The sequence below is a fragment of the Mirounga leonina genome, unplaced genomic scaffold (assembly GCF_011800145.1).
Source record: "Mirounga leonina isolate KUSES-001 unplaced genomic scaffold, KU_Mleo_1.0 Mir_174, whole genome shotgun sequence".
NCBI classification, from domain to species: domain Eukaryota; kingdom Metazoa; phylum Chordata; class Mammalia; order Carnivora; family Phocidae; genus Mirounga; species Mirounga leonina.
The window spans coordinates 68,711,815-68,739,497 of NW_023270451.1; the positions used below are offsets into that span (position 1 = coordinate 68,711,815).

The following is a 27,683-nucleotide window of genomic DNA, read 5'->3' on the forward strand; positions in this document are numbered from 1 at the left end:
GCAAAACAGAGCATAGACTCTCAGAGAACTGTAGGGAGTTTAGCACAGTGGGAAAGAGTATGGAGAGAAGAAGCTGGAGAAGGCCCAGATCAAGTGGGGGTACCACCCAAGGGGAGTTTTCAAAATCACTTTGTTTTTTTAACCAGTGAAGAGATTTAACTGAAAGACCAGTTATGAGGTTATTATAGTTATCCAGGTGAGAAGTGATAGAGCCCGCAGTGAAGGTAGTTGTAATAAGAGCAGAGAGTAGGGAATTGATTTGAAATGTAAGGAAGAAGAATTTGATGGGACTTGATTGATTTGACGACTACTGAAGAGGAGCTTTCTGTGTGGACCATTGTGCTCTTTATATGTGTTATATAGGTCGATAGTGGGGCAGATTTGAGAGAAAAGATGATACGTTCAGTTTATAATCTCCCCAAACCAATAATAGTGTAACCTTGAACCCTCAGCATAAGAGTTGTTTCCAGGGAAAGCTCCTTGGAAGGCCTATCCCTGTTCTGATGCCACCCTCCATGTACCTGCCTGTGTCATAGCACTTATCACACTGAATTATAGTCATTGCTTTCCTTGACTGTGCCTGCCGTTAGACTGTAAGCTCTGTAAGGGCAGGAGTAGTGGGACAGTGCCTTTCATTTCTTTATCTCCAGTCTGTAGCACAGTGCATGTGGTAGCTATATCATGTGTATTTCAGTCCAACTGAATTGTTAAAAAGGCCACTGTCAGGGAATAAGAGGGGACTAAAATTTTCATACGTTCTCAACTTCCCTCTGGTGGTGTGACAGTAAACTAATGAGTTGTTGAGAACACAAACATGCTGTTGTTTATTGTTTTCTTAGATTAAAAAAAACCTGTGCTTTTGAAATTGCCGCTTTCAGGCCTCTCATTTTGGGAATCCTGTACATCACCTCTGTTGATTCTGGTTTAAACAGTTTCAAAGGGCTCATTTTCTGTCACTGGATTCCTTTACTAGATCCTGCATGTTTTCATAAAGATATCGCTACTAATTAAAAGTGTGGTGTGAAACAATACCGGTATAATAAAAACAATGGGTTTCCATTACAAAATGATGGCCTAAATGTACCCACTTCCATTTCCATGCTTCTTAGTATCATTGCAAGAGACGAAACAGACCTAAGAAAAAGAACAAATCCTAATTGTAGAAAAGGAAGGCTTTGAAGCCAGATTATCTATGTCTGAATCCAGGCTCTACCATTTACCAACTGTGTGACTTTGGGCAAGTTCCTTACTCTTTTTTTTTTTTTTTGGTCTTCAATTTCCTCCTCTGTAAAATGAAGATGACGATAGTAGTACCCACCTCCTAGGGTTATTGTGAGATCAAGAGAGAGATTATGTGCAGAGCACTTTGAGTTTTTACGTTTAGCCAATGTTGAATTAATCTTAGCTGCTTTCATTGTTATTTTATAATGCCAGAAAGTCTAAGGAATTTCAGGGTAATAGAAAGCAGTTGGAATTATATTGATTGAGAAACCAGAACAGAATAAAATGGAACCCAAAATAGGTGCTTGTGCTGCACGCTGCAAGTCCGAGAATTCTTAGTAAGGCATCTTTCCTGAAACTCCAAGCCCAGCGTCAGCAAGTATGGGAGTAGGGAGCAGGTGTAGGAAAAATGGAACATCAAAGCAAATAATTAAGGGACTTCCTCCAAAATAGTTATTTCCCTTACTTCTCTCTCTTCATATTAAGAGCTCTGGCAACAGCATTAGTTCTAGGATAAAGCTATGAGGACAGCTCCTCAGGCGGAGTTAGGGGATTTGCTTTGGGGAAGGTTGAGCAGGGTATGTTCGTATGGACTGGGATTGGAGAGAGAGTGGGGGCACAAAGCAAAGCTTTGGATGAGGGAGGTGGAACAGGGACAGGAAAAGAAAGGGAGCTCCATCAAGCTGTGATGTACATTAAAGGACCATACCATCAAAATATGGCCTTTCTCATTCTGGCAATACCAAGGCAAAGCTACTTACCTTTTCTCTACTTCTAAAGGGCAACCTGTCTGTCAGTGTACCACTTACCTGCAGAGTCCCACAGTGAGTGAGAACCTCCCATTTGGAGGTTTGGAGACAAAGTACTATAACTATCGAGGAAACCCATGTCTCTCACAATCACTGACCAATGTAGTCCTTCATTTATTAATATAAATAGGTGATCAAAGCCCATCAGACATTTGAGGGAGATTAGACTTGAAAGAGGATGACTAAGATGAACAAGTGAAACACCTGACGTGGTGGAAACAGAGATAATGAGGAGGCAGAATGGAACTTTGGGAAGATCTGATCATAGATTTCCTCAGAGTCAAGAGTGAATTGGGTCTATAAATAAAAAACTAGCTGCTGAGGAGAAAAATGAATGATTAAAGAAGTAGTTCTGTGTTGAAGTCTTGATTGCTGACATAAAAATGCAGTTGGAGTGTTAAAAGACAAGCTTAAGACCAATTTTTATGAAAATAAAGAAGCAATATAGAGACCATAATGCAAGAAGACCAAAAGAGAAAATACATGAGAGAAATTCATACTTTGAGGATAAATCTGAGTGATCCAGTATCGATTTCGTAGAGTTACAGAAGGAAAGATCAGACAGTGGAAGAGAGAAAATAAAGAAATACAGAATATTTCCCTATACTTAAGAAAGACTCTGACTTTTCAAGTGTAAAGGGCCCACCAAGGAACAGGCAGGAAGAACACAAAAACAAAAACATGTATCTATACATTGCTGAACTCCTTATGATTCCAGAGACAGGAAATAGTGTATATTTTCTTAGTCTTAGAGCAAGACTAAGAATCAGACTGGTGTTGGATTTCTTACCTGCAACATGATTTGCTACGATAAGTACCTTCAGTGTTCTGAGAGAAAATTATTTTGAACAGAACTCTGTACCAAGCCTCACTAATGTTTAAGTGGGGGTAAAAATATATGAGAAGTCTGAAACTTTACAACACATACCCTTTTTGACAAAATTACTTTGAAGAGATACTCCCAGTAAAATGAAAACAAATCCAAGAAAGAGGGAGATTGGGATATAGGAAGCAACAGTGTGTAAAGAAACCAGTAAAACTTAAGAACTACGTCCAAATAAAGGGACTGTGAAGCCAAGTTTAATTGTTAAGAAAAGATTTATAAAAATACAGAATAAGATAAATGTGTGTATATGTGTATATATGTTTTATATATATAACATTCTGTAACTAAAAATACAGAATAATATAAATACATATGTGTATGTATGTGTATATGTGTATATATATAGATATAAGTAACATTCTATAACATTTCAGATGATTTAAACAAATTGGGGGTAGGGAGAAAGTAAAACTGCTTAACATCATCTAAATTTTTGTTCCAGAATTTACAGGTGTAATATGGGCTTATTAAAATTCAAATCATATGGGGGCGTCTGGGTGGCTCAGTCGTTAAGCGTCTGCCTTCGGCTCAGGTCATAATCCCAGGGTCCTGGGATCGAGCCCCGCATCGGGCTCCCTGCTCAGCGGGAAGTCTGCTTCTCCCTCTCCCACTCCCCCTGCTTGTGTTCCCTCTCTCGCTGTGTCTCTCTCTGTCACATAAATAAATAAAATCTTTAAAATAAATAAATAAAAAAATAAAAAATAAAATTCAAATAATACAGAAATACATAGGATGAAAAATGAATATCCTTATCTCAAGCATATATAACAAATTTGAACAGATTAGTAAGAAAAAAAGACATCTCAATAGAAGAACGTATTAAAGGCTTGAGCAGACATTTCTCAAAAGAAAAAACTCTAGTTGGCCAATAAACAGGAAAAGGTGCCCAATCTCATTAGTAATGAGACAAATGCCTATTAAAACCACAATGAAATAGGTCTACAAACTGATAAGAATTGCTAAATTTAGGGGCACCTGGGTGGCTCAGTTGGTTAAGCGACTGCCTTCGGCTCAGGTCATGATCCTGGAGTCCCAGGATCGAGTCCCGCATCGGGCTCCCCGCTCAGCAGGGAGTCTGCTTCTCCCTCTGACCCTCCCCCCTCTCATGCTCTCTCCCTATCTCATTTTCTCTCAAATAAACAGAATCTTTAAAAATAAATAAAGTGGAGAATTGCTAAATTTAAAAGACTGACAATACCAATAATAAGTATTTTGTAAACAGTTTGACCTTACCTAGCAAAGGTAAAGATTTCCATATATTGGGGCCCAGAAATTACATTTCTAGATTTATAACCAACAAATGGGGGTCCCCGTGCACCTGAAAACATGTACAAAAATGTTTATAGCAGCATTAAGAGCCACTAATTTGAAACAACCCAAACATCTATTCACTCAATGTAGAGTGGATAAATTGTGGTATATATTCGTACAAAGAAATACTACTTGTTTTTTTTTTTTAAAGGTTTTATTTATTTATTTGTCAGAGAGAAGAGCGTAAGCACAAGCAGGGGGAGTGGCAGACAGAGGGAGAAGCAGGCTCCCAGCTGAGCAAGGAGCCCGATGTGGGACTCAATCCCAGGACCCTGGGATCATGGCCTGAGCCAAAGGCAGATGCTTAACTGACTGAGCCACCCAGGAGTCCCAAGAAATACTATTTGACAATGGAAATGAACAGACTACTTCACCCCAAACAACGTGAATGAATCTCAGAAACATAATTATGAATGAAAGAGCCCAGAAAGAATACATACTATATCATTCTACTAAAATACACTTCAAAACTAGGCCAAAATAGGGGCGTCTGGGTGGCTCAGTCGTTAAGTGTCTGCCTTCGGCTCAGGTCGTGATCTCGGTGTCCTGGGATCGAGCCCCGCATCATTGGGCTCCCTGCTCAGTGGGAAGCCTGCTTCTCCCTCTCCCACTCCCCCTGCTTGTGTTCCCTCTCTCGCTGTCTCTGTTAAATAAATTAAAACAAAACAAAACAAAACTAGGCCAAAATAAACAATACTGTTTAGGGATGCATATTAGGTATAATAAAGCTATTAAAAGAAAGCAAGTTTTATGATTGCCATAAAAATAGGAAGTACGTTTCCTCTAGAAGTGAAGGAGGTGGACGGAGGGAGTTGTGACCAAAAGGAGCAGGTAAGGGGGCATCTGGGTGCTGACAATATTCAGTATTTTGACCTGAGTGATGATTACCTTTTTGATAATTTGTTAAGCTGTACATTTATAGTTATATGTGTTCTTATACATGTGTTATATTTCACAATAATGTTAAATTAAAAAAGCAAAGGTCCTGCTTCACATCTTTATTCTTCACCTTATTCCCCTCTCCAGAAGTAATCACTGTTAATAGCTAAGTTTTTTTCCGTGTGTGGTTTGTTTGTTTACTGAGAGAGAGCGAGCGCTAGCGGGGGGGGTCCGGAGGCGGGGGGGGGGGGGGGGGGGGAGGGGTGGAGGGAGAGAGAGAATCTTAACCAGGCTCCACAGCCGAGCCCGGAGTCCCACGCGGGGATCGATTTTCACCACCGTGAGATCATGACCTAAGCGGAAATCACAAGTCAATCGCTTAACGGACTGAGTCACCCAGTTGCCCCTGTATGTGGTTTATTGTTAATATTGTTAGGAAAACAAAAATTTATGGTTTTTAAAAATTTATTTGAGAGAGGGAAGGCACGTGTGCATGCCAACAGCAGAGGGGCAGAGAATCCTCAGGTGGACCCCATGCTGAGTGAGGAGCTGGAAAGCCAGGCTTGATCCCAGGGCCCTGAGATCATGACCTGAGTTGAAATGAAGAGTTGGCCGTTTAACTGACTGAGCCACCCAGGCGCCCCGAGTTTATGGGTTTTAAAAAAATATTAGAGGTAATAGGATGTGGATCTTCTAGGAGAAAAGGAAAGAAAAATAAGAAAGCTTAATTATTTTAATAAAATCAGAAAAGTGGAAAAATCAAAATTTTCTTGCTATCAAAAAAAGTGTCTAATAAAATTTGATACTCAGTGTGTTCGTTTTGTTAAAATGCATCAAGCTGTACTCTTACATGCAATTTTCTGTATGTTCAATAAAAATTTTATTTAAAAAAAACATACCCATTCCTGGTAAGGAAAAAATTTGCAGGCATCCAAGAATAAAGGAAAATTTATTTTATTGATAGGCTATCTATAAGAAACCAATTGCAAATATTATATATAATGGTGAAACATAACCAATATCCTCATTAAAGTAAAAATAAGACCAAAATGCTCAGTATCCTCTCCACTCTTCAACCTTGTTCTGGAGGTTTCAGCCAGTACTGTAGAAGACAAGGAAAAAAATAAAAGGTACATATATTGGAAAGAAAGAGCTGACAGTTGTCATTAATAACATGTACATGATTGTCTAGTATAAAATTCGAGATAATTAATGATAACTAATACCAGAATTCAGACAGTTGGCTGGATAAAATTTGAACTTGCAAAGATAAATTACTTCTCTATATATTAACAACAACCAATTAGAAAATAAAATAAAGAGATAGCCATTCACCATTACATGGAAAATTATAAAGTACCTAGAAATAAAAAACAAGAGGAAAACAATGAAACTATGCTAATGGCTATCAAAAAAGATGAGGATAAATGGCTAGAGATTGTTCCTTCATGACATAATTTCAGACTCAACAGAGAAGCTACAAGAATGGTAAAAAATTCTATACCATTCGCCCAGATTCCCCAAATGTTAACATTTGATCACATTTGCTTGATCCTGGTCCCTCTCTTCTCTTGCCTCTCCTCTTCCCTTTCACCCCCTCTTTCTCTCTATATATAACACATGTATACATATGCACATGAATATTGTTTTTGTTTGAGCTGTTTGAGGTTAAGCTCCAGACATGATGCCACATTACCCCTAAATACTTTAGTGTCTGTTCTTGAAAAACAAATACTCTTTTTGACTGCAGAACTAGTACCCAAAATAAGAAATTAACACTATTAACGCCATAAGTAATGGATAAAATTAACACTAGTATCTAATTTACAGACCTTACTTTCAGATTTTGCCAGTTATTCTAATGATGTCCTTTGTAGTAAAAGAAAATCCCAAATCATGTGTTGCATTCAGTTTTCATATATCTTTAGCTTTGACACTGATATTTTTGAACATTATAGACTAGTTATATTGTAGAATGTCCCTTAGTTTGTGTTTGTCTCATGTTTTTTCATGATTACATTCAGCTTATGCATTTTTGCTCTATCAGCTTATGCAATATGGTTCTATCACATTGCATCTGTAACAGTTTAAAGCATATATTCCTTTGACCCAGAAGTACTCGGACATTTGCATATGCACATATGTAAAGGAAGCTTTGTTACAATATTGTAATGGTGAAGACATTGACTAAATCACCTGCTCATATGTTACCTTATGTTGGACAGCCAGCTTCTTTCTTCCTTTGGGCTAGAAACTAAAGCCCATTTCCCTGGTTACCATGAGCTCTGGCTTCTGCCCTGGGGTAAAGAGCAAGTGTTTGTGACAAGGTGAGCACATAGGAGAAGATGGCTCAGACATCATAGGTACACACTCCCTTAGCTGGATGTTGTCTTCTGGATATTGGGAGTTCACCTCTGCATGCAAGTTCAGTTTTAATTTTTGATTTTTTTTATGTTTGAATTGTTTACATTTTCTAGTGGAAGTTCCTGAATCAGGTAACCTAATTCACTGGGTGATTTTATTAGTAGCAAGCCATTTTTAGGAAAGTGAGATCTGCACATGGAGAATTTGGGGGAGGACTCAGAGAACTATTTAACAATCTAAAATCCAATTTTATTTTGGTCAAGGCTGATGAGCCTGTGCTATATCCCACATAATGAAAATCAGTGCTTAGTCTCCATGGCATTAGCCCTGACAAATTCCCATGATTTATTCAAGGTAAAATTTGACTTTCTGATATGTTAGTTACTCTTGGGCTATAAGTATGTACAAAGAAATCTCTAGTTACTGACTAAAGAGAAAGAAGAGTTACCCCTTTACTCCCAGCTATCAGACTTCTTGACAGCATGTTTAATATTTATCAAACATTGATCAGATGCTCTTTACCCAACAGTTTAATTTGCATAGATAATTAAATTACTTACAAAAGCCAGCAATTGAGTTAGACCAGCCCTGTTCAATAGAAATGTAAGCCACAAGTTTAAAAATTTCTAGTAGTCACAATAAAAAAGTAAAAGGTGGCATTAATTTTAATGCTTTTATTTAACTCAGGACATCAAAAATATCATTTCAACATACATTCAGTACAAAAGTTAGTAATTTTACATTCATTTTTGGATACTAAGTCTTTGAAATCCAGTGGGTATTTTACATTGAAATCATATCTCAGTTTGGACCATCTTCATTTCAAGTGCTCAGCATTAATATGTGGCTAGTGGCTACTGCATTGGCCAGTGCAGGACTAGACCAGAAGCTCTAGAGGACAGAAGTGGTAGTGGTCCTATCACCGTATCCCCAGCACCTTTTGCAGTACCTGGGACATAGCAAGTATCCAGTAATATTTTTGGCTTAATGAGTGAATGAGTGGATAAATATAAAACCGTCTTTTCACTAACTCCTCAACCTTTAATCTGTTTGAATTACATTTGTCACAAAAATAGTTGTCAGTTAACTCATAATGGAATATCTGCTCTACAGCCATTGAGAGAAAATCCTGGAACATACTGTATGTCTTTTCATATTTGTCCAAAAGCAGTTTTAAAAAATTATCTGTTGACTCCAGGGAGTAAAGCAAATGACATTATAGAGATTCTTCGAGTTCCCATCTATTGCCACAGCAACTGTTATGTTTTTTCTTTAAATTTGTCTAATTTTTAGAACCATTTCTGTTGTGAGAAGACCATTGCATAATCCAACCCCTGCCCCTGAAATCGTGTATCTCTTAAGTATAATGATATCAAAGTCCATTGAGAGCTGTACACTATTTTGACCATGCCTGTCACTGTTTACTTTGACCTGAAGTTAAAATCAATGAAACTCCTAGTGTCTTTTATATAGCTCCAACTGTTTTAGGTGTTATGGGTAATACAGGATAATTGTTATACATGATCTTTGCCCTTGAGGAGCTTATAACCTATTTGGAAAAGAAAAACAAATGTTAACAAAATGAGTAGAGAAAAATTAAGTTTATAAACTTTTGTTTAGTGTTTTTTGTGTGCCTTAGGCTTGGTGCGAGAAAGGTGAATGCAGGTACATTCCTCTTTCTTCAAATAGTTCACAGATACTTGGAAAGATTCATATATAAACCAATAAACATTTTAATAAAGTATGAAAAATCTGTGAGGTACAGGAATAATATCCCCTTATACAGACGAGGAAGCTGAGGTACAGTGAGGGTCAGTGACTTGCTCAAGGTAGCAGTTAGAAAAAACCTGGATTCAAATCTAGATATTTGTAGGAGCCTTTGCTTTTTCTTCCACACCACACTTTCTGTGTTTCAAGATTCCTAGAAAGAGAAATTGAGTTCTTCAGTTGAGGTAAATCACAGCTCATGAGTAAATTTTCTGATTATAGTTTGCCTAATTTTATATTCACATATTTACACAGTTACGGTGTAATAATCTTATTGTGTCTATATATCCTATTTGAATTACAGGGTACTGAACTTTAAGGGCCCTAGGGTTTTATTGAGGAGAAAACTGTAAGGGCTGGACTCGGAGGCATTTCCACAAGTAGGCATTGAAGGGTAGGAGACCAGGCCAAGGGCCAAGGGAAGGAGTTGGCTTTATAAGCAGAGAGAAACTTAGGCAGGAGTGTGAGAGATCAGGCCAAAGTTATGTTGTGAAGGGCTCTAAATTGCGGGTTGAGGACTCTGTACTTGAACAGGAAGGAGCCATCAAAGATTCTCAGACAGGACTGACAGGTCAGAGTTGAGGGATTCAGTGATTGATTCATGGTTTATTTGTTTTTTTAGTTTCTCTAGATAGATGCAACTTCTTTTCTGTTCTTATTTGAAATTATACCCTAAGAAGTGGGATTTTGATTAAGAAAATATATAAGGCCTATGTTAGGTTGGTAATAAGCGTTTATATTTAGGTGTCCAGCATCGTCCTAAATATTAATTAACATTATACTAGTATCTGTTCCTAATAGAAGAAAGTAGATAACTCTTTAGGGTAACAGAGAACTATAATAGCTTCTTATTCCACCCAGTATGGATTTAAGCATCTTTGGTTCTGTAGCTATGTAAGGGTTTGTGTAGACGGGTATAAAAAATTATAAGGATAATAGAAATAATCTAAAATTTTAGGGTTTTTTACTCTAAAATAATCTTGAAGTAATTTTTAGTGAACTGGTTGTTGGACTTTAAACTTCAGAAAGCTTTCAAATATAAATTGTAGAAATAGCTTTTCTTAGTAAAGCTCTTAGTAGGATGAAAGATGCTCTTTGAGATAACTGTAAGGATATTTTTTAACTGCCATAATGTCTGGAGTGGTATTTAATTCTAAATTTTGCTATAACTCTTTGAAAGCCAGTTTTCTTTTTAAGTGTATAATTATATATTGTGAACAAATCTTAGGTTTTATGTGTATGTATTTTTATTTATACATGACTCATTCACATTTGTGATTATATTTATGTAGTTCTCTAATATTTTCAGTTTAATTTAGTTGCCCTGTGTTTTTGTTCTCCTCTAAGGAAATAAGAAAATTTGTACTGTTAGCTTTTGGCTTATTAAACCCCTCCTCCTTCTTTTCTTGAAAATTTCAAGTTGTCAGCCATTTTTTTGAGTTTATAATGCTATTTTACCTCCCTCGGAAAAAATTTTTTTACAGTTACCAAAATCTGAAAGTAGTCATATGAAATAGAAATGGAGACTAGCTCCTTAAAATCTTAAGTAGTGTGTGTGAATGTAAAAATAACCTAAGCAAATAAAAAGTAAATCCATGTGATAAATTTTCCCTGATTCCCTTTTAAAGCTAAAATGATTGAGGCCGAATTTTGTTTGTGCTTTTAATCTGCTTGGCCATCTGTGGAAAACTGTCTTCTTCTCTCCTAGGCCACAGACCTCCACCAGCACGAAGTGGACATCGTTGCGTGGCAGATAATACCAACCTCTATGTGTTTGGAGGTTATAACCCAGATTATGATGAATCTGGAGGGCCAGATAATGAAGACTATCCTCTCTTCAGGGAGCTTTGGAGGTATCATTTTGCTACAGGAGTATGGCACCAGATGGGCACGGACGGCTACATGCCCCGGGAATTGGCATCTATGTCACGTGAGTGCAGGCAGTTCTGAACTTTTGACTTTATGAAATGTTTGTGAGGACAGGTCGGTGTCACATGCTTCTTGTTAATAATTTGTAATAATACTGTAATATGATTAAATCCTGTTAAGGGATAGACTTTTTACTGTGGTAATAATGTAGCATGCTGATTCAGAATCACTTGGGAGTTGGCTAGTCCTGAGTTTGAATCTAGCTATGTACCATTTACTTGCTTGATGATTTTTAGGTTCAAGTTCCTTACCTGTAAAATGGGATTAGTAATATCTCAGCGGGTTCAATATAAAGTATCATATATATACTAGGTATAATGTAGTAGAGGATCAAGAGAGGGGGTTTATAATGACTATAATAGCTTTTGAACACAGTACTTCACGCATAGTATCCGTTTACCTCACAACATCTCTATGATGCACATACTAGAATTATTGCCATTGTACAAATGAGAAACTGAGACTATTAGAGAGGCCTTAAGGGAATAGCTAAGAGTGCAGGCTCTGGAGCCAGACTGCCTGGGATTAAATCCTAGCTTGGCAAGGTTCTTTTTGGGAAACCTTCAACAAGTATTTAAACCACTCTCCACTTCTGTTTCATCTTCTGTAAAAATGGAGAAGATAGTATTAGTTTTTACCTCATAGGGTTGTTGTGAAGATTAATTTGGAGAGATTGGATAACTTGACTGAGGTCACATGAGAATTGAAACCTAGCTCTTGCTGGCTCCAGAGCCCATGTTGACTCTCAGACTATATCAACTGAAGAATCGATTTTTATTTTTTAATTTTTTTTGAAGATTTTATTTTTTATCTGAGAGAAAGAGAGAGAGAGAATGAGAGGGGGAGAAGGGCAGAGAGAGAAGCAAACTTTCTGCTGAGCAGGGATCCCGATGCAGGGCTCGATCCCAGGGCCCTGAGATCATGATCTGAGCCGAAGGCAGACACTTAACCTACTGAGCCACCCAGGTGCCCCCCCCAAATCAATTTTTAAAAATGCCATTGAGGAGCACCTGGGTGCTTAGTCGTTAGGCACTTCCCTTAGGCTCAGGTCATGATCCCAGGGTCCTGGAATCGAGCCCCGCATCAGGTTCCCTGCTCTGCGGGAAGCCTGCTTCTCCCTCTCCCACTCTCCCTGCTTGTGTTCCCTCTCTCGCTGTGTCTCTCTCTCTGTCAAATAAATAAATAAAATCTTTAAAAAAATACCACTGAAATAATATAGTAGTACGATTTCAGGAGTATTTGTCTCTAGAGAAAGAATGTATGTGCATGTGTGCATGCCTGTGCATGCGTGTGTGTGTGTGTGTGTGTGTGGTGGCAGGAACAGAAGAAATACAGAGAACACCAAAGTTACCAGCAGGATATTGGTGTTTCTTTTTATCTGGTAGAGGATCAAGGTGACAGAAATATAATTTAAAATGTAGAGATCATTCATTCCCCCGGCAAAAACAGAATGATCCTTTTATCCCTTCATCCGGAGTCATGCTGGGTCTTTGCTGAGGCTAAGATGGTACTTCCTTTTCCTCTTCTTTACTGCCTACTTGAACTGTCTTCAGCGGCAGTGGTGTACCGTAGTTCATGTCATTTAGTATTGTTAGAGCACAGTCCTTCATGACCTCCACAAATATGTACTGAATACATGTCACATACCTAACAATGAGCTAGAGCTAACTATATGGTATAGTGCACATAGTGTGAATTAAACCTTTTTCTGCAGAACTTTGTAGTAGTTGTATGTCAGCGGTTTGAGTTATCTTCTGAGAGTGTTAAAGCAGACACTCTTTTAGTTTCTTAGTTATTTTGGGTTTATGTGGGAACATACTGCAGGTAGCCAGTACATAATGGAAATGTACGTCTCCTTCCCCAGTTGTGTTACATGGAAACAACCTGTTGGTATTTGGAGGTACAGGCATCCCGTTTGGTGAGAGCAACGGCAATGACGTCCACGTGTGTAACGTGAAGTATAAGAGATGGGCTTTACTCAGCTGTCGGGGGAAGAAACCCAGTCGTATATATGGACAGGTACCAATCTGGGCAATCATGGTGGATGTATTAGTGCCAATTTTTCTAGTTCTGGGGACAGTGTCAGAATATTTGTTTCCACTTTTTTAAACAGAGAGTGAATTCACTGTTTAATATTTGATTTTTCAGTTCATATTTCAAAAAGGATTTTATTTATTGAGAGAAGAGAGAGAGCATGAGTCAGGGGGCGGGGCAGAGGCAGAGGGAGGAGCAGGCTCCCCACTGAGTGGGGAGCCCGAAAGGGGGCTCGATCCCAGGATCCCATGACCTGAGCCAAAGGCAGATGCTTAACCACCTGAGCCACCCAAGTGCCCAGGGTTCTTTTTTTTTTTTTTAAAGATTTATTTATTTGAAAGAGAGCACACTCATGAGTGGGGGGAGGGCAGAGGGAGAGAGAGAATCCTCCTGCAGACTCCCCACTGAGTGTGGAGCCCCACACAGGGCTTGATTTCAAGACCCTGAGACCATGACCTGAGTCAAAACCAAGAGCCAGGCACTCAACTGACTGAGCCACCCAGGCGCCCTCTGATTTTTCAGTTTTTTTTTTTTTTTTTTAAGATTTTATTTATTTATTTGACAGAGAGAGAGATAGCGAGAGCAGGAACACAAGCAGGGGGAGTGGGAGAGGGAGAAGCAAGCTTCCTGCGGAGCAGAGAGCCCGATGCGGGGCTCGATCCCAGGATGCTGGGACCATGACCCGAGCCAAAGGCAGATGCTTAATGACTGAGCCACCCAGGCGCCCCTGATTTTTCAGTTCTGATGTGAAATCGTAATTTGCAAATCTGGTTATTTATGTCCTTTCCTTTTTTTCTCATTCTTTATTTCTAATCCAATTTGGGATCATGACCTAGATCTATACAGGGTTTTTTTGTTTCGTTTTGTTTTTTAAGATTTTATTTATTTATGAGAGAGAGAGAGAAGGTGAGCATGAGCAGGGGGAGGGGCAGAGGGAGAAGCAGACTCTCCGCTGAGCAGGGAGCCTGATGCAGGGCTCCATCCCAGGACCCTGAGATCATGACCTGAGCTGAAGGCAGGCGCTTAACCGACTGAGCCACCCGGGCGCCCCTATACAGAAGTATTTTTAAATGTCAGGACCCACCCATCTCCACTCCCATTCCCAGTAGAGTTTGGGCTCAACATACGGTCAGGGTGCTGTCATCTCTAAAATGATATTCTTTGGAGAGCTTACTGACCTAAGTAGTAGAGTAGATGATCTCTGCACTTGGAAGGGACTTTTATACAGACTAATCTGAGCTAAAACACAGATTATGTGGAGAGTAGTTTCTAGTTAGGTTCCAGTGCTTCAAACCTTAGGTTTGAAAAGATCCAAAAAGATAGGGAGCAACCCACCAATATCAGAGACCCTTTGAGAGTAATGGGCTAAGGTTAAAACAACTTTAGCTTCTTTTTCCACTGGCCAGCATTATTACTGATAAGTACCTCCTGAGCTATGTGTAGAGGTACATACTGGATAACTCTGTATTCCACCAGAGGAGGCATTAAAACTCTGAGAAATGACCATTAACAAAAGCGGAACTTATGCTGAAGGGAGTCTGGTGGAAAATGTGAAGTTTTTAGGACTGCCAACTTTAGACATGTTACTTAAGGGGTTCTGGTGGCTTATTTTCACATCTGCTTCTTCTTCCTGAGAGTGTTTTTCTTCACACTGCTTAGAAAGAGAAGCAGCTTTGTATGGAAATGCTCATGTCCATGATGTATGCATTCTTTGGTTGGCTGGGACCCCTAAGCAATATCCAGGCTTCTTGCCTATTTAGGGAGAACTGCTTTCCAGTTGAGCAAAGCTTTACCTTTCTTTCTTTCTTTTTTTTTTTTAAGATTTATTTATTTATTTTTTAGATAGAGCGCACGTGGTGGGGAAGGGGCAGAGGGAGAGGGAGAGAGTCTTAAGCAGACTCCATGCTGAGCAACCCAACTCAGGGCTCAATCTAACAACCCTGAGATCACGACCTCAGCCAAAACCAAGAGTGGGATGCTTAACCGACTGCACCACCCAGGCACCTCAAAGCTTTACCTTTTGTTTTTATTATTATTATTATTATTATTATGTTATGTTAATCACCATACATTACATCATTAGTTTTTGATGTAGTGTTCCATGATTCATTGTTTGCGTGTAACATTCTAAAGACAGTCTCTGTGTTCTCTAAAATCTTTTATCTTTTATTTATTTATTTTTAAGTATATTTTTTAAAGATTTTATTATTCATTTATTTGAGAGAGAGAGAGAGAGAAAGAGTGCAAGTGGGGGGAGGAGCAGAGGGAGAGGGACAAGCAGACTCCCTGCTGAGCGGGGAGCACAATGACGTGGAGCTTGATCCCATGACTATGACAGGAATGAGCCGAAATCAAGAGTCAGAAGCTCAACCGACTGAGCCACCCAGGTGCCCCTAAAATCTTTAATCTTTTAAAGGTCTGATATTTTAGAAGGTTAAAAAGTACAAGAGAATTTCATGAAGTCTGATTTTGGGGTATTTAGTAAGTTTATATTCTTTAATTAGGTGTTAATGAGTCAATGGTGTTCACCTTTCCTTGCTATCCAGGCCATGGCGATCATCAATGGCTCCCTTTATGTTTTTGGAGGGACAACTGGCTATATTTACAGCACAGACCTGCACAAATTAGATCTCAATACCAGAGAGTGGACACAACTGAAACCAAACAACCTATCTTGTGATCTGCCAGAAGAGAGGTGAGGTTCTAGGATCAAAGCATATTTATTCTTTCTTGCTAAGATTTGACTTTTTTCAGAATATTGGTAATACGGTTTGAAGAAAACTCTTATAGCCTGGTTAGAATAGCCAACTGGCTGGTAGATCCCAGTTCAGCGTTAAAGAAAGGTCTTCTGGTTAAGGAATGATATTTCCCCCCTTAACTATAGATTTTTTTCTCATGTTATTTCCTTTTATATCTCTTTTTTTCTGCATTAGGAAGATAGTAACACTTTGAAGAAGAAACCAATGGTAGCAAATGTAATTAAATATCATATTACAGACAAAACAGTTACTTTCTAGTTACTTTCTGATTCCCTTCTTAACTTGCATATTGGGATTCTTTGGCTCATTTGCTTGCAGCTGTTTACCCCAGAGTGCCTGTGGCACTCAATTCCCACAGTGGTACTCAGTGAATATTGATCGGATGGGTGGATGGATGGGTGGATGGGAGGGAGGGAGGACATTCATTTTAAGTGCCCTGTTAAGCACGCAAACATCACATGGTGCTCCCAGCGGCCTTCTGGGAGTAGTCCTAGGCCTTTCACTTTTCTTTCCTGCTAGGAGTTGCCTCTTAGAATTAAACTCTGTGAAATACTTTTTTCCCCCTCCAGTTTAAAAGCAAAGATACTAAATACTTTTTTATTCACTTTGTTTAGATGAATCCAGTTATCTCTTTGTTTCCTTTAAACAAAATGGCATAGAGCTTAGCTAAGGAAGACTTAGTCTTTATTGTAGTATGTCAGTAGGCTGATGATTGCAGAGCTACCATGTGAGGACTTGGGAGGTGGGCTGCTGCTGGAATAATTTTGATGTAATGTATTTTATCAGCACCAGGGCCTTCAGGGAAAGGAGGAACTAGATTAAGTTTTCAAAGCATTTTCACATGGTTGCCTTCTTGAATCATTTTATGGACATATTATAAATTGTTTCAGCTTCTAGCTAGACTGCTTGGATAAAAGTTCTGGTAGGTGTTTCACATTATATTCACAGTTCTATGTAGCAGAATTTTTCTGATATCTTTGTGTCTATTAAATATCTTTTTTTTAAAAGATTTTATTTATTTGAGAGAGAGCATGAGAGGGGGTAGGGTCAGAGGGAGAAGCAGACTCCCTGCCGAGCAGGGAGCCCAATGCAGGACTTGATCCCAGGACTCCAGGATCATGACTTGAGCCGAAGGCAGTCGCTTAACCAACTGAGCCACCCAGGCACTCCTAAATAAGTATCTTAATTTGAAAGCCAGCAGTGTAGGGTTTCTGATAAAATGTAGACAGATTACTTTTTAAAAACTCTGTAATAATGTCCCCCCTTATACAGAGTTATCACAAAAAGATTATAGAAAATCTGGAAAAGACAAATAAGCAAAATGAAGAAAATAAAAAAATAAAACCTAAATCTAGAGATAACCAGGGTTAACATTTTAGACGTATCTCTGTAGTCATTTTCTGTGCATATTTGTGTATCTATAAATTTTTCATGGGATTAGAGCCTATCTGCTCTTACATAACTTTTTTTTTTTCAGTTAATGACATGAAAAGAAGTTCTCAGTATATTAACTGTCTTCTCTGCCTACATTCTTATTGGTTGCACACTAATCCATTTTATGTATATTCTGTAATTCGTTTAACCAATTCACTATTGTTAAACACTTAGGTTATCTCTAGTAATTTATTACTATAAATAATTATCCAATAAAAAGCCTTGCAGCTAAATCTTAGGTAGATCATTTTTCACTTCATTATAAACGGGTTTTATGTATGTTTTCAGGTACAGACATGAAATTGCACATGATGGGCAGAGGATTTACATCTTGGGAGGTGGTACTTCCTGGACAGCTTATTCCTTAAACAAGGTATATTTAAAAATAATAATAATAATAATAATAATAAGGAGAGAGGCATGTTTCATACTAAGTAAGACAATTCTGTTACTATAGATATTTGAATTTTTTTTTTTTTTTAAGATTTTATTTATTTACTTGACAGAGAGAGACAGCGAGAGAGGGAACACAAGCAGGGGGAGTGGGAGAGGGAGAAGCGGGCCCCCCGCAGAGCAGGGAGCCCGATGTGGGGCTCGATCCCAGGACCCTGGGATCATGACCTGAGCCAAAGGCAGACGCTTAACGACTGAGCCACCCAGGCGCCCCCCTAGATACTTGAATTTTTGAACAGGTTCTTCATTAACACCTATTTTGTGTTATATGCTTTTTATAACATATGGCCAAACTCTGTGCCCTGATGCACCTTCCAGCTGACCATTATATTGATCACACATTGAAAATACATGAAAATTATCCCTGGCATAAGTTGGATGAGGAAAGTGACTAAAAGGAAGGTATAGTAGCTCGAATGGAAAAACTGATGAGAACTGGAACCATGATGCTAGGGATGTCACATCTCTGTCATCGTCAGTGCTGTATATTTAAAAAGAACAGTCACGCTTAGGGCTATGCATCTTTAGGAAGCTGTGCTCTGAAGGGTTTTTATTCATCCATTTCTGTGGCATTGCTAAATCCACATCTCCCGGGAGAAATCTAGGTTAGGCTACAGAGCTCCTGGGCTGCTTTGGAACCTTATTGGTCTTTTTCAAGTTTTGTCAAAACTGTGTTCTCGTATTTTCTTATCAACACTTACTTTTTTCTTGTATAAAAATGATAAATGTTCATTGTTAAAAATGTTCATTGTGGCAGTTGCAGAATTCCAAGTTTTTTGGGTTTTTTTCCTGTGATTTAAAAAAAATTGGAATCCTGTATCTGTTTATCTTTCAACTGCTTCATTTAATGTTTTGCGTTCTAATTTTAGAATTAGGGAAGATTGGAGAAAGGCAAAAGAAACGAAGACTTTTTAACCAAGAGTACATGTTTGTATAGGCCGTTGTTAAAAAATCCAGTTTTCAGGCTAGCTAAAATTATTTACATGTGTGTATCTTCTTTTTTTTTTTCTCCCCAAGATCCATGCCTACAACCTTGAAACAAACGCATGGGAGGAAATTGCCACAAAACCCCATGAAAAAATAGGTAAATTTAAAATATCGATTCATTTATCTTTAATAAATATATTTTAATTTTTACTTGTTTTGGAGGGTAATACTTTTTATATGACAAGTGAAATATCTGTTGTGCTGGTGTTATAAATTATTTTTATTCCTTAGTCCAATTATTATTCTTCCTCTATAATTGTGCAGACACTTTTAATGGGGATTGTTGAGTTCTGTGGAAGCTGGGAAATGTGGCATTAGACAGAGCCACATAGCCAGGTGGGTTAGGAAGCAGACACTTGAATCAAGATCCACCTGTCTTTTGTGGGTAAAAGGGCTTGGGAAAGCTACTAGTAACCCTGCCCCTCCCACCCCTTTTTGTTCCCCTGGCACCTGAACACTGTACAGTTACAGTGAGACTCAGATGGCTTTATTTTAGTGTGAAATAAGGAAGGATTGGAAGGACTAGTCAATGTTTGCTTAATGCAACAATGGGATTGTTTTAAGTGAGTTATTCATAGTATGTCTCTCACCGTGGCACATCAATGTTAGTCTTAGTCTTTCTGTAAATAATGGAATTTCTGTGTTTATTATGTATTTGGCAGGTTTCCCTGCAGCCCGAAGATGTCACAGTTGTGTCCAAATAAAAAATGGTAAGGTTTCTAAAGAACATTCTAGTTCCATTTTTGTAATTGTATATGCTGAGAATGTCTTTATATATACGTAAAGGGCATAATTTTGAGAAGAATCTGTTCCTTGTAGTTTAAACTTAAAGGGAAGTCCATGAAGTTATGCTTCTTTCAGTGGTTTTCATCAAGTACACGGGTGGGGTGTTTGGGTTCCCTCAGTTACCAGAGAACTCAGAGTTTGTTGATAAATAAACTTTTATTATACAGCCTGACCTTTCAACACCCCACCCCAACAGATATCTGTGGTTATGGTGGGTAATACTGATAATCTTGACATATAATCGAGACCTCGGTGGACATAGTTTTAAAATTACAATAACTCCTTCAGAGTGGTATTTCATAAAGTTTATTCTGTGCTCTGTCTGATGCCAAATAGGACTCTTTTTTTTTTTTTTAAAGATTTTATTTATTTATTTATTTGACAGAGAGAGACAGTGAGAGAGGGAACACAAGCAGGCAGAGTGGGAGAGGGAGAAGCAGGCTCCCCGCTGAGCAGAGAGCCCGATGCGGGGCTCGATCCCAGAACGACTGAGCTACCCAGGCTCCCCCAAATAGGACTCTTTGCTCATTCTTTGGCTATATTACAAGAGAGCCATTGTATGGCTTCCAAAAGCAGCTGCGACTACTTCTTCCGAGTGTGATAAATGACTCTTCTTTGGACAGCCCTCCTGTCTTTTAATTTACAGCTTATTTATAGTTTGGTACACCACCTTCCATTTTTCCTGGGAGGAAGGTGTGTATAAATGAGTTTCATAGCCCATATCCTTTCAGCAGTTTAGTTGGGATTTAACTAGGGTTATGCTGCCATCTCCAGTACAGAAGTGCTTTTTATTATGCTTCTGCTTTCTGCATAAGATGTATAGATAGTGGGATTGTTCAGCTTGCCTCTCGAAGAAGCAAAGCTGTACTTTGCTTCGGAGCTGAACTTTTCTTGAATCTTAGCCAAAAACGTTTCCAGTATATTTTACAGTTTAATTAAGTATTGGCTTAAGCTTGATCTAGACCTGAATGAAGACATCTACTCATTTGATTCATTGAGGCCAGGCACTGTACCAGTGGAATTCAGCCTTAGTTTGGGGCATTTCGTTTGAATGTTACAAGTTGACCAGTTACCACTATCTAACTTTACAAAAACAAAACAACAACCGTGATGAAAAACTTTTGATTTGGGGGAAGGTTGAAAGAACTTAAAGAACTGTATAGATCAAATGGGGCTTCACACTGTCCTCCTTTGGCTGAAGAAAGCTTGGACGAACCACTTTTGTGTCCCCCAAGCTGAACATTGCAGTGAATGTTTCTCCTCAGGTTACATGTCCGCATAGAGGATATTTGTCTGTATGGGCAGACGAATATCATCCTTTCTAGAACATTATTTGAAAGAATTTGCAAACTGGTGGCCTGCAGTTACATTTTGTTTGGCTCATATATGTATTAAAAATTTTTGGATTAGCGGATAACACTTAAAAATCAAAATGTCTCTCTTAGGAAAAAAAAAAAAATCCAGATCTCCAGCTCCTCTGGAAAAATCAGAAGATCTGGCAATTGTGGACCTTAAGTTCTGCATATTATCGATCAGCTGGAGCTGCATCACCATCTCCTTTAGAGCAGTGCACTCCTGTTTGTTTATTTTCCCTGGACCTTCTTGTTCATTCACTTCCTGTGCCTGGCACCTGTAGGTATTTGAATTTGAGGACCCAGACATGAAGCCTCCTTAGAGACTTGCATCCCAAGTCCTAGCCAAGATCCCAAAATAGTGTCTGTACTGCAGGACAGGACTGCCCGGCTACAGCCGTCTGTGGTAGGGGGCGATCCACAGAACCGGTCCCACGTCAGCTAGCCAAGGGATCTACTACAAAACATGCTAGAGCCGTAGCTCTTTTGTGTGACCCGGGGTCTCTCTTTTCTCGATAGACGTGTTTATTTGTGGGGGCTATAACGGAGAAGTGATCCTGGGAGATATCTGGAAGTTGAACCTGCAGACTTTTCAGTGGGTGAAGCTCCCAGCTACCATGCCCGAGCCAGTTTACTTTCACTGTGCAGCTGTTACACCCGTAAGTTTTTGTTTTCATATCTTCCTTACATAGTTGCAGGTGATAAGGAAATACTTTTAGCGATATTAGCAAGAGAAAAAAGATCCTGAAATTACCAATCTTGGATTAAGAATGTGTTTCTAAAACTTTCTTCAAAACAAAGCTAGCCCTTCCTCTGAGAAAAGGCGAGAGAAGCCATCATACCCAGTTTAAAAGAGCAGTGTAATTGTAAAAGGAAGGCTGCGCGCGGCCATTCAGGCTCTGGCAGGGACAGAGAAGTTGTGTTCTGGGAGGGCGGAATAGCTCTAGCCCCACGATGCCTTGTGGTTAAAGATCCCACTAGTTTCTCGAAGGCAAGGGCCTTTATTTTCATCTTTGTATTCCCAGTATTTGACACTGTGAATACTTAATATACGGTTAGCTTAATGTTTGTTGAAGTTAAAAAAAAAAAAAAAAAGAACAAAGCTATAGTTTTCTCCTAGTAACTCATTCATTATTTAAACCCTTCTTGATCTCTGCAGTGTGTTGGGATCGGTGAGAAATTCTTTTTTGCTTCACCTCATCTCAATTTGGCCTACTGTGCGTTTTTTTGCTGACTCTTCAGCCTAAGTATCTGTTTCTTTCCCATTTGAATTTATCCTCTTTTGACTGCCATTTGTTCATAGGCTGGTTGCATGTACATTCATGGAGGAGTGGTGAACATCCATGAAAACAAACGGACTGGGTCATTGTTTAAGATCTGGCTGGTGGTACCTAGCCTGCTGGAACTGGCATGGGAGAAGCTGCTTGCGGCCTTCCCTAACCTAGCAAACCTCTCCCGAACACAGCTTCTGCACCTTGGACTCACACAGGGACTCATCGAGCGCTTGAAATGAGGATTTCTGGACTGTTCATTGATACTGGAAATGTTAATTTAAAGAGACTCCTTTATTTATGGGCAGTGTAGAATATGCTACAAAGAGGATTGGTTACCCTGATCAAGGCCTTATTCAGAAAATACATCAGATGCCTTTCTGTAAATTGGTTTTAAGTTTATGGAAATCTCACTTTCCCTTGTGCTTCTTTCTTTGCTTCTCTCCCTCCTGCCCCAACACACACGCACACACATACTCACATACTCCCTCTTCCTTGATGGAGTTCAGGGGAAGTCTGAAGGTACCTTAATAATGTTGTGAATCACAATAAGATAAAGAATTTTTTAAAGGAACTCTGAAACTATGACCATGTCAGCCAATGCTCTACAAATTAAAGCAGCATCATTGACAAAAAAAATAAAAATAAAATAAAAATTTTAAACATTTAAATCTAGCAACAACAATAAGAAGTTTCAGGATAGAACAAGAAGGCTAACCTTGAGAATCGTGCAGGTTATATGCAAACCTAGATGTTTAACTCGCTGTTTTCCAAGATGCTTCTAATTGAGTAGCTGAATCTGGTGGCAGCACTGGTTGACATCTTGCTGCATAGATACCCAAACCCATCCTTTGACTTTGGAGGAAAGTTAAGCAGCTCAGCGACTCTTGATCAGTGATTTCTTTTCTCATCCTTATGGTGCCAGCAATGGTTAGATTTGGCTCGTCACAAGGCTTATGTGTGTGTTGTAGTCGTGCTGTTTATTGTTGCTCTTAGAAATGATGGCACCAAGAACGTTTCAAATCAAGGAATTTATGGTGGTCAGAGTTCTTCGTTCTGGGCAGTTTCGAAATTCTCCTGTGCTTATTCCTGGTTTCAAGTATCTCTTTGGCTTCTTCATGGGGGGGACTTGTAGACCCTAAATATGGGCATAAATGCCTTGGGACATAAAGTAAGCTTGGGAGAGGCCAGAGAAGAGCAGGGCAGGGAGGGCCTCGGCACCAGGCTGTGAGCCCCAACGGTCATATTGGCCACTTCCTCTTCACAACTTGTTTCTTTTCTGACACCGGGCCACGCACCTGCCATTCTTTCAGGCAATGGGTTTTATCTCTGGTAAAGCCAACTGGCCCTTGATTTTTCCCTTAGCTTATTGTCTCCCTTTTTTGTCTGCTTTTAATGTGCATGGTGCCGTGAGTAATTGTCTAGTTATTGGATAAAAGGTCTTGGTGGGGGGAAGGCCACAGGTCATTCTTCCCGATGAACTAAGTATCATTTTAAAAACTAGCATGAGGAAAGAATGAAACTGAGGATGGTTAGTTTTTTGGTGTGAAGTTTTAGTTCTGTTTTGTTTGTTTGTTTTGTATTTTAACTCTAAAAAAGGAGTGACCTGAATTTTCACTTCTTTGCCATCAGGCTGCTAGGGAGTTGAGCAAGTCACTGAGATGTGAGCAGTTGGCAGTGCTCAGGTGTCCGCAAGGTGCTGCAGGCGTACAGGAAGGCACAGTGCGGGTCATCACACCGGTCACCTCACAGCAGGAGGCTCAGGTGGGAGATGTGGGACACATTTTTTCCTTTAAGTGCCTCTTTTCCATTTAGCTTTTAAAGTTACTCTTCTTTTTTCCTTCTTCCCAGAAGGGATCTCTTTAGCTCATGTGTGGATTTAAAATCACCTTTGAGTTGTGGCTAAAAAGTTACCATCCACTGTTGAGTTCTGGGGAAGAGAAAACTGTGGTCTCTAGACTTGGAGTCTTAACTTCCATGCCTTATTAGAACATCCCATCCATGCTGGGTTGAGTTCATGGTGCCCATAGTCTGCAAGGTCTTAAGAGTAGCACTCACCTGTGAGTTTGGGTCCTTTTGGGGGACTGAGGGGTATGGGGCAGAGGCAGGAAAAGGAGCAACTCCTCTGGAGGTCCTTCCCCCATCTTGCCATGACCAAGTCTGTTTGACATTCAGCCTCTTACCACCCACTGCTAAGCTTACTCCAGTGAGGAGCTCTCTCCAGAGCAAGTTAGTTGGGCAACCCCGTGAGTTCAAGACAAAGCTTTGCTGCATGACTCCGGCCTGGTCTCTGGATATTTGGTGGAATATATCCAGTTAAATAAGCTGTGCTGTCTAGGGTGATAAAAGGATTTTTGTCATGGATTTATATAGGGACCAAATCCTGAGTGCTCAGCCTCTGTACTTATCTTTCCATGCTCCTTGGGAAATAAGCAGGTCTCTAGCTTTGCTACACTGGAGAGCTAGAGAGAGAGTCCAGTTCAATCCACACTTGCTAGCAAAAAAGGATTTAGGCCTTCTGAGGGCAGTCTTTGAGGTAGATTGGAGGCCTGACATCCAAGACCTTGTGTGTGACGTTTTTATAAAAAACACATATCCTTGGTCTAAAGGGTCTTCTTTTAATATAACACCAGTGAAAAGGATGTAGTGTGACCAGCTGTGAGTAGAACCACACATATGCACATGTTCTGTATGCCAAAGGAGACTGTGTGTATGATGACTTAAATGTAGATGACTAGAATTTTATATAGGGGGTCCCCAGCCATTTAGTAGACCTATAACCAGCGCCCTAAATTCCTGACACTGTTACTTGGTTTAGGAAAGTTTATGCCTGTTGCGTCTCTGCCTCTTTGAGGTACTCCCTGCCATCTGCCTGCAGTCCTGTAAATTGAAGTGCAATATATAGAAACACATATGAATATATACAGATTATATGTAGGGTGTAACTATAAAGCAGGTAGACTACTTTTTTTTTTTTTTTTCTGCCTTGGGGAAGCCAGCTCATTCCTTTAGAGTCAACTTATACCAAGAATTTGAGATGTGATCAGCTGGCATAAACCAACTCTTGGTCAGTCTGGATCTTCAAGTCTGTGTTTTCTTACTCCAGTTCTTAAAGACTTTTTATTCCTTGGGTTTGTTAGAGTTGAGACTTTTCCCCAGTCATCTTTGTACTATCTCACGTGTACGTATCTTCCTACATTTCTTTGCCCACAAAAAAAGGAAGTCTACCTGTAAGGAATTTCCTAAATGGAGAATTAAAATCTAATATTTAATACTATCAGTTCTCCCATGTACATACTAATTTATCTGTGAACATAATACTTTATTAAATGAAGACAATGATGCTTTCTTCATTTAATAAAATATTTTCCACATTCTGGAAAATCTATAAACCAATATAGAATAGATGGAAATTTTAACTGTTCTTCAGGGGCCAAACTGAAATCCTTTCCACTGGCAGAATTTTTTTTTCAGGGCCCTAGTGACTTGGTGTAAAAATTTGCTCTAAATTATTCATTTCCATTACATAGCTAGATTTAAACATATAATAATAAACATTAACATTTCTAAGCAAAAGGTTTATTAACAGTGACCTTTGGTTACCCAGAGTAGCAAGGGGAAAGCACAGATAATTGAAATTCATAATTAATCAGTGTTTCAACTTTTCTATCAAACAGTTGATTCATTTATATTCTTCCTCCCTAGCCCTTTCCCACAAGCACCTCCTTTTCAGTGGAGTGGGGCTAATAAGTAGTTAGAAATGAAAAAGAAGAATCACGGAGGGCTAGAAACCAGCAAGCATATAAGCAGCCCTATTAGCTGTAATTGTCAATTTGATGACAGCTGTTGAATGCTGAAATTAGGACCCACGGGTGGTAATCCTGAGTTGAGATGTTAACTCTTCACGCCTCTGTTTCGGCGTAGTGTTCCTGCCCTGAGTTCTAGGCTGTCTCTCCTCCAACCACCAAAGAGCTCTCAGCGCCTATGGGAAGAAGCAGCTACTGTGTGTGAAGCAGAGGAAATCCCACCATTTGAACACATTTCTTTGGCTCTTGACAAATACTTGCTTTTCCTCTGTTCTTGCAGGAGCCTTATTTTTCCTTTGGAAATACCTTTTCCAGCCATACAGCTTGGCACGTAGGAAAGGCTGAATTCTCCTCTAAGTCTGTGTTGGTCTTCATTCTGTAAAAGTGGCTTGTTTTTATGTGGTCTTACAGGTGTTTAGGAAGTGGCACTGTTACTAAGTCGTCTAGCTGCCAGCACTCTGAGGTAGCACAAAATGCCATTTTCCTTCTCTTCATTGTTCTGCCATTGAGCTCCAGGACGGAGGAGGGTTTCTGGGCCGTGATCATGAGCTCCCTAGACTGGTCCCTGTTAGCTTCAAGTGCTTTGGTTCCCCAGATTCCTCCGGACCCCCGGAGCGTTGGCAGGGCCTGAGGCGGGCTCCGCAGGGCCCCGTTCCCTCCGTGTGTGTTGCGCAGATCGTGCCGGCGACGGCGTTTCCCTTCTGAGGTCACTGGCTTTGCTGGAAAGCGACCTCTTCTCTTACCTGGTGTTACAAAAAGAAGTTCTGAGGTGTACTTCAGAAGTGGTGCCATCTTTTTAGTCTAATTTTCATGATTTTATTTTACTTTTTTTACTATTGGTAGTTTTTTAAGGGCCCTGCTTAGTCAGTGTCCAGGGTGAGTCAAAGGCAGTTTCACCAAGGTGCAGTAATTGCTGTTTTACTAGTCGCACATTTAGAATACAAAGGAGGCGTCAGAAACACACTGACTTTCTCCAGAGCCACTTCCTTGTACACAGAGTCTGAGCAGGGACAGCGCCAGGCATCTCCCTGTAAAGGCACCTGCTGATGAGGATTGGACTGGAAGAAGCAGGCAGGAAAGGGAAACCCCTCGCGTAGTCTCTGAGGGCAGGCCTGGGCTTGGCTCTGCGTACAGGGTATGCTTAGGCCACACACGATGCTTGCCTTACTTTCAAGCTATTTGCCACAGTCCTGTTCAATAGTGTGGAAGTCCTTTTGCAGTCTGGTGTGCATGCCATATGATCAGGACAGCTTCTCCACCTTACTTGGTTTCCTACAGCAAGTAGGAAAAATAGTGAATTTACCCTAAAATGTCCAATCTGTATTTATGTACCTTGTCGGTGTTTTGCTGTTGGTTTTCTAAAAACAATCTGATCAATAAATCTTATCCAAATCTATTTGGTGCAAGGCTACCTTGATTGTCTGACGATAATTTGTGTGTATGTGAGCTCACCTCTGGGACGGAAGCATCGGCCCGCCCACCTCCACCGCCCCTCTCCCAACCCACCAGCGTCCACTTTTCTCTATAATATCTGTGAGTCACCTGCCTTCCACCACGGCGTGCTGTGGCTCCTTCCCTCTGCTTACCATCTGGAACTCTTGGACACGTAACAGTCCTCGCCACAGAACGCTGTTC

At 39.7% G+C, this 27,683-nt stretch overlaps 1 protein-coding gene across 2 annotated transcripts in view; it reads left to right on the plus strand.

Annotated features, from left to right (window-relative positions):
- The window catches only part of KLHDC10 (kelch domain containing 10), a 56,821-nt gene extending 29,362 nt beyond the window's left edge, over window positions 1-27,459 (plus strand). For both annotated transcript variants that reach the window (XM_035021108.1, XM_035021109.1), the window contains 8 exons: window positions 10,946-11,167; window positions 13,031-13,185; window positions 15,747-15,895; window positions 17,682-17,766; window positions 18,864-18,930; window positions 19,496-19,543; window positions 21,491-21,630; window positions 22,275-27,459. In XM_035021108.1, coding sequence (XP_034876999.1) covers window positions 10,946-11,167; window positions 13,031-13,185; window positions 15,747-15,895; window positions 17,682-17,766; window positions 18,864-18,930; window positions 19,496-19,543; window positions 21,491-21,630; window positions 22,275-22,484 — 1,076 coding nt within the window. In that variant the 3' untranslated portion in view covers window positions 22,485-27,459. The remainder of the gene's footprint in view (window positions 1-10,945; window positions 11,168-13,030; window positions 13,186-15,746; window positions 15,896-17,681; window positions 17,767-18,863; window positions 18,931-19,495; window positions 19,544-21,490; window positions 21,631-22,274) is intronic.
- The last annotated feature ends 224 nt before the right edge of the window (window positions 27,460-27,683 follow it).